At 57.9% G+C, this 6,783-nt stretch overlaps 1 protein-coding gene across 1 annotated transcript in view; it reads right to left on the reverse strand.

Annotated features, from left to right (window-relative positions):
* The window catches only part of TEAD4 (TEA domain family member 4), a 62,301-nt gene that overhangs the window by 10,170 nt on the left and 45,348 nt on the right, over window positions 1–6,783 (reverse strand). The window contains exons 2-5 of the mRNA XM_010845005.1: window positions 6,495–6,559; window positions 6,039–6,101; window positions 1,463–1,591; window positions 225–268 (exon numbers count right to left, since the gene is read on the reverse strand). Of these exons, the coding sequence (XP_010843307.1) occupies window positions 225–268; window positions 1,463–1,558 (140 nt within the window). The 5' untranslated portion in view covers window positions 1,559–1,591; window positions 6,039–6,101; window positions 6,495–6,559. The remainder of the gene's footprint in view (window positions 1–224; window positions 269–1,462; window positions 1,592–6,038; window positions 6,102–6,494; window positions 6,560–6,783) is intronic.

Consider the following 6,783-nt stretch of genomic DNA (forward strand, 5'->3'; position numbering starts at 1 on the left):
CCCTCCCACCCAGGCCAGCCTCCTCCCCTCGGGACCTGAGCTCAGGCCCTGCCCCGCCCAGGACAGACCAGGGCTTTGGCAAAACCCGGGTGCGCCATCCTTAAGCACAGAGCCACCGGGAAACGCTGACTCCACCCTGTGGCCCACCCACCCTGTGGCCGGGGTCAACAGAATGGTTCACTGGCTCAAGTGCAGCCCAGGGAGCAGTCAGAGGCCATACTCACTCGTGGGACGTTCCGGCTTGGCCTGGCAGAGCTCCTTGCCAAAACTGAGGAGGTAAAAGCACAGGGTCAGCAGAGCCCCGGGGGTACGGCAGGCATCGTGCAGTCAGACGTCGCAGGGGCCCTAGGGCTGGAAGGGAGGCTGGAGCCTGGGCCCGGGGGCTGGGGAGGGTGTTAACACCCCTGCCTCCATCCAGGCAGCATGGCCTCCCAGAGAATGCATCCAGGAAGCCCAGCCCCGGGAACACCCCCCAGTGAGGGGCTCCCAGGAGAAGCCCCCAGACTCAGACACGGCTCCTCCCGTCCCCTCCCTCAGAGACAAGTCCTCTGTGGCGGAGCCAAGCATGGCCCCCAACAGTCCTGGAGTCAGGCATCCTGCTTAGATCTGAGCGCCCCAAAGTCACGCGGGTACACCTCAAGTCCTGTCGTCCTGTCTACTCAATGCCCTGCTGGACACACTGAAAAACGGCTTGATGAGAGGCTCGCCAGACTGCCCCCTGTTCTCAGGCCTGGGGTGGTGCGTTAGTCCCGACAGCCAGGAAAAACCCTGTACGGACGGACACAGCCCTGGGATGGAGGGGCCTTTCTGGACTGTTCTTAGAGCAGCCGAGAGACCCGTTCTCAGGCCAAGGAGTTCACATTCAAGAGGAGTTTGCTCTTGGACGTCAGCCTCCACCTGGGAGGGACACCTGAGGGGGAGGGGGGGATGAGGCCAAGTGGGGGTGGGCGTTACTGGGCACCGGCCAGTGCTGCCCCAAAGCCTGGGGCCTAGGCTGCCTCTTCTGCATGTGTGCATGTTAAGCTGCTTCAGTCACATCCCACTGTTTACTGTGAACTGTAGCCCACCAGGCTCCTCTGTCCATGGGATTCTCCAGGCAAGAATACTGGAGTGGGCTGCCATGCCCTCCTCCAGGGGATCTTCCCCACCCAGGGATCGGATCCAGGTATCTCATGTCTCCTGCTCTGGCAGGCGGGTTCTTTACCACTAGCGCCACCGGGAAACCGGGCCAACTCTGCAGAGCCCCCAGGCCGGCCATCTGATGGCGTGGCTTCGGCCTATGTCCCTGCCAAGGCCCCAGAGGGCAGTTCCAACACCTGCACGGCCCTGGGTCCTTGGTCCCTCCTTCCCTGAGAAGACTCACGTGACGACTCTGGTGTGGCCAGCGCCGTGTCTCCTCAGAAGGGGGAGGAGGGAGAAGGACAGGGTGGTCCAGCCTCCGGCTGCAGGCAGCTCCACTTACCCCTGAGACCGCTGGGTAGCCTGGGCCCCGGGTGAGGGTCATTTTACTGTGGAAGGCTGCGGCGGAGATGATCTGGGCGGACGACATGGCAGCCATGCTCTGCAGGGCCTTGTCCTTAGCTGCCTGATCCTGGGGAGACATTGGGGGGAGGCCTCAGCGCGAGCACCGTGGCAGGCCAGGAGAGGCCCCGGGACCAGGCTCCCGCTCCTGCAGGGCTGTGAACCTTCCCTGTGACTCTGAGGAAGTCATTGGGTGGCTCTGATCCCTTTCCTCATCTGTCAAAGGGGACACTTGTCCTGCCTGTCGCACTAGCGTTTAAAGAGACTTTGACCCACTCCCGGGCATATAGCCCGAGAAAAACATGATCCAAAAGGATACATGCACCCCAGTGTTCATTGCAGCACTGTTTACAGTCACCAGGATGTGAAAATCAACAGAGGAATGGATAAAGAAGATGTACATATATGCAATGGAATATTACTTGGCCATTAAAAAGAATGAAATCATGCCATTTGCAGCAACAATGGATGGACCTAGAGAGTGTCATACTGAGTGAAGTAAGTCAGACAGAGAAGGAGAAATGTTGTATAACATCCCTTATGTGTGGACTCTAAAAAGAAATAATACAAATGAACCTACTTACAAAACAGAAAGAGACTCGCAGAAAACAAACTTATAGTTGCCAGGGGGGAGAGATAGTTAGGGAGTTTGGGATGGACAGGTACACACTGCTGTATTCAAAAGGGATAACCACCAAGGACCTACTGCCTAACATAGGGAACTCTGCTCAATGTTCTATGCCAGCCTGGATGGGAGGCGGCTTTGAATGAGAATGGATACATACATATGTAAGGCTGAGTCCCCTCCCGGTCTACCTAAAACTACTGCTGCTGCTGCTGCGGCTAAGTTGCTTCAGTCGTATCCGACTCTGTGCAACCCCATAGACAGCAGCCCACCAGGCTCCCCCTTCCCTGGGATTCTCCAGGCAAGAACACTGGAGTGGGTTGCCATTTCCTTCTCCAATGCATGAAAGTGAAAAGTGAAAGTGAAGTCGCTCAGTCGTGTCCGACTCTTAGCGACCCCATGGACTGCAGCCCACCAGGCTCCTCCATCCATGGGATTTTCCATGCAAGAGTTCTGGAGTGGGGTGCCATCGCCTTCTCCGACCTAAAACTACTAGAACATTGTTAATCAGTCATACCCCAATGCAAAATAAAAAGTTTAAAGTTCGAAGAAAAATAAAAAGACTTTGAAGGTCACCGGCCAGACCACAGCTCTCCTGTTACCAACCTAAGGGACACCTGTGAACAGAGACCACCCAGGCCTCGCTCACCTCCACACCAAGGGTGTCTGGGGCCCCACCTGGCTCATGGGAGAGGAAGCAGGAATACGCTCAGCAGAGGTCATCTCCGGTCACATGGACAGTGACAAGGGCCAGTCTCCTGTGGTCCCTGTCTCAGACCTGGCCTATGGGTGTCAACTGTACCATGGGCACCCACGGCTCCTGAGCCTTTTATGTGTCAGAATGTGACTGTCTGTCCTCTGTGGTCCAAAGACCCTCCCAAAAAAATGGGCTCACCCGGCACAGGCTCTGAATGAATCAGCAGTTATCATCTGCTTATAATAAATCCTTGTTAATACTTGTCTAAGCCAATGGTCCCATCCTGAGCTCCCCAACCCCAAAGGGCCTCTCAAGCAATAAGACAACATCCTGTATTCCAAAAAGTCCATATGGATCGGAAATAAGACCATACAGACAGACGGGCTGGTGCAGGGAGCATTACTGGGGCTAAAACGCTGGGTTATGTCAACTCGGGAGCTGTGATTAGAAATCCTGTATCTTTATGATGGATTATTTTAAATGGGAAAAATACGTGGGCCCTTTATTTAATCACCAACTTGGTGACCCAAATCTGTCCTGAATGATAAGCAAGCGGATTGCTGAGGGAGGGCCTCACAGCTCACAGCTGGGTTTGCTGTGACTTCACTCGCCCGGTGGGTGGCATTACAGCAAAGGTCCGAGTGGTGAGCCCGGCATCCTGTGGGACACGGCGTGGGGCCAGGCCCTTCTACCCAGACTCTCAGGGACCCGTACAGTCACAGGGCACTAGACAGCCCCCGGAAAGTAAAGAACACTGTCTCACTTTGGCTCTGAACATCATAGGATCCCTGTGAGGCTGGCAGGACTTGTCACACCCCTATTCTAAGATAAACTGAGGCTCAGAGAATTTAGGGGACCCGGGTGTTGACAGGGGTCACAGGAGGGTCTGCCCTGCGAAGTGGGTCCAGGACAGGCCATCCATGACCTCTGACCTCTGCAGGCCCAGGGGCTGAGCAGACCGAGGAGGGGGCAGGTCAGGACCTGAGGGCAACCCCATCTTCAGCACAGAGGGTGCAAGAGGCCACGCTGAGTGGTGGGCACCCCAGCCCATTGTCCTTTTGGGGCCAATCTTCAATCCTGCTCTGAGGTGATCCCTATTAACCAAAGTATCAGGCTGCCTCTCTGCAAGGATTCTGGGGGTCTCAGGAGCATCACTCAGGCTTGCTCCCTCCAGGACATGGGTGGGGCAGCACCCCAGGAACAGGGTCTGTTAACAGACCCCTGTTAACAACGGCAGTGGGAGGCTGGATGGCTCCAACCAGAGATCAGAGACCTGTACTCCTTTCTCATAGCCGGCCTAGTGAACAGCCGGGGACCAGCAAGTGGAACAGGAATCGGGGAGGAGTGGGGGGGTGACATCAATGACCTGGTACTGAATTTTGAGGTTGGAGGGGACCTCAGACAGCACCTTGATTAACCCTGTCATTTATAGGCAGGGAATCTGGCTGGAGCTTGAGGTGGATGACCCAGCCAAGTGCCCATGGGCAAAGTCAGGCCAGTGACCCAAAGATTTCCACCTGACCTTGCTGCCCACGGGGTAGCTTAACTGCACTGGGCCCCAGACCCCTTGGAGAATATGGTAAAATCCTCAGACCAAATTCTCCCCTAAGTGCATATGCAGGAAAATGTGTATATTACTTAAAGGACCCGTGGCTCCCCTTGAAGCCTGTCTGGCGGCCCACTGAGGCTGTTCCTGGCCCCTCATCAGAGTCTATTGACAGGGACAAGTTCAGTCCCTCCAGCACACGTGGGCCATACAGCCGGGCCCCTCGGGAATCAACAGCTCCCCTCTACAGCTCTTAACAGAAGCCTGGACACCTCACTCTCCATCAGGTCCCCCGCTGGGCCCCAGGGAGTCACAGGGCAGCCAGAGAGTGGAGTGGGGAGCAAGTGGGCGCCAGGGCTGAGGGTGTCCGGGTACATGTGCCAGCCTGAGAGGGAGGGACCAGCAGCTGCGGCCAGCCAGCTGTCCTGGGGGCAAAGGAGCGAGGGCTGGGCCGCAGCTGTGGGGGGCAGGGACAGCTGGGCTGATGCAGGAGGAATGGAGCTGGGTGGGCAGCGGGGGCAGCCTCCTGTGGCCTCCGACCCACGCCTTCCAGGCTCCAGTGTCAGGGTCATGGGCCGCAGTCCCAGAGGGGTCCTCTGTGGTCCTCTAGCCCAGGGGCTTTGAAACTGGGTTCTCGTATGCTTTTGGGTTCGAGAGTCATGGGGCCTGAGAGGGACATAGAGGAGGGGTCCCTAGCCCGCTCCTCGCCAACTTAACTTTGACCACAACAGCTCCTCTGACATCATATTGGTGATAATTCAGTTAGAAAAACAGAAAGGCTTCCACTGCTTTAGAAAACGTCTGTGGGGAGTTCCCTGGTGGCCCAGTGGTTGGGACTCTGCGCTTTCACTGTTGAGGACCCAGGTTCAATTGCTTGTCGGGGAGCTAAGACCCTACAAGTCGCACAGTACAGTCAAAAAATTAAATTAAAAAATTTTTTTTTAATGTCCATGGATTTACTGGTCTGGTCTAAGGCCCAAATGCTGGCTCCTCCACGGGAGGAGTAGTCACCCAAGGGGCCCTGGCTCTGGGGTCCAGAAGGCCTGAGTCCCATGCAGAGGGGGTTCCCACCAGGGCTGGCCCCCTCAAACAGTCACCTGTCCAGGCCTGCAAGGTGGGGCTGATCCAGGGAGGGGCAGGAACATCCAGTCCCAGAGAGTGGGGTGGGAAGAATTCCACCAGCCCCTCCTCCAGCATGGAACCCCGCTCCCCAGCAGTGCCTCCCAGGTCCCGCCACCCTCAGACAGTAAGGGGCTGAGGGGTCCTCAAGGAAAGGGGCCTGGAGGTCAATCCTGTCGCCCTAGCCATGGGATTTGGGGCGTGCACTGTCCCTCTGAGCTGGGGCGGGTGGTGGTGGTGGTTGGAGTGCACAGCAGGAGACTGGACTGTGCCTCCCAGGATGCTGAACCTGGCCGTTCACACACACACACACACATGGCTGCCAGTCAGTGGTCAGTGTCCTCTGCCGGATGGGGCTTACAGGGTTACAGGCTGAACCCCACTTTCCTCAGCACCTTGAAGCCCGCTGGCTCTGCAGGCAGTCCCGAAACCCACAGAAAGACTTTTCCTCCTGGGAAATGAGCCCAAAGTCCCAGAGGCCAGCCCTCCCGAGCCCTGGGCCTGTGCTCCCACCGCCACCCCTGTCTTACCTTTAGCTTGGCCTGGATCTCACGGGCTTTTCGCCGAGCCAGCACCTGGATGTGGCTGGACACCTGAGGCAGGAAAAGGGACTCCTGTTCCTGCCTTCTCCCCGAAGGCCGCTCCCCACGGGGTTCCCCCCAGCCCCTCATCCGCCACAGCCCCCCATCCACATCACAGACTGAATGAATGAATGAATGAATGAACGATCCATCACCGACGGGCCCTCGGTTCCGCCCTCCCAGCTAAACAGAAGTGCGGTCCTCCTGCTGGCCAGGAGAAGCAGGGGAGGGGTCTTTCTCCTCCCAGCGACGGTGGCGGGGACCCCAGGGAAACTGACCGTCTGGGGCACACCCAGTGGAGGACCCCTCCTGAGTTGGCCCCCAGAGCCCACATCTGGCCCTGCAGAGGGCCAAGCCCACCCCGAGAGCCACCGTTGGTGCCAGGGCACCCGCGCCAGGGCCCACCTGCTTCCTGGTGCGGGTCTTCCCTGTCCGGAGCTTGATGTAGCGGGCGATCAGCTCATTCCGACCTGCAGAGACACAGCAGCCTCTCAGTGGGAGGGCCTGAGGGACCCCAGCCCTCACCTCTGCCCACCTGCCCGGCACTTGGGGTGATGATTCTGCAGGTCCCTTCCCCATGCCACCCTCCTTAGATCCCAGGGGTCTCCGGGCAGCAGGAAGGAGCCAAGGCCTCGCTGGGGGGTGGTAACCTGAGGACACGATGACAGGGCCATGGGTCTCCGGCTAGTGGGCA

Source organism: Bison bison, unplaced genomic scaffold (assembly GCF_000754665.1).
Source record: "Bison bison bison isolate TAMUID 2011002044 unplaced genomic scaffold, Bison_UMD1.0 scf7180017864213, whole genome shotgun sequence".
NCBI lineage: Eukaryota > Metazoa > Chordata > Mammalia > Artiodactyla > Bovidae > Bison > Bison bison.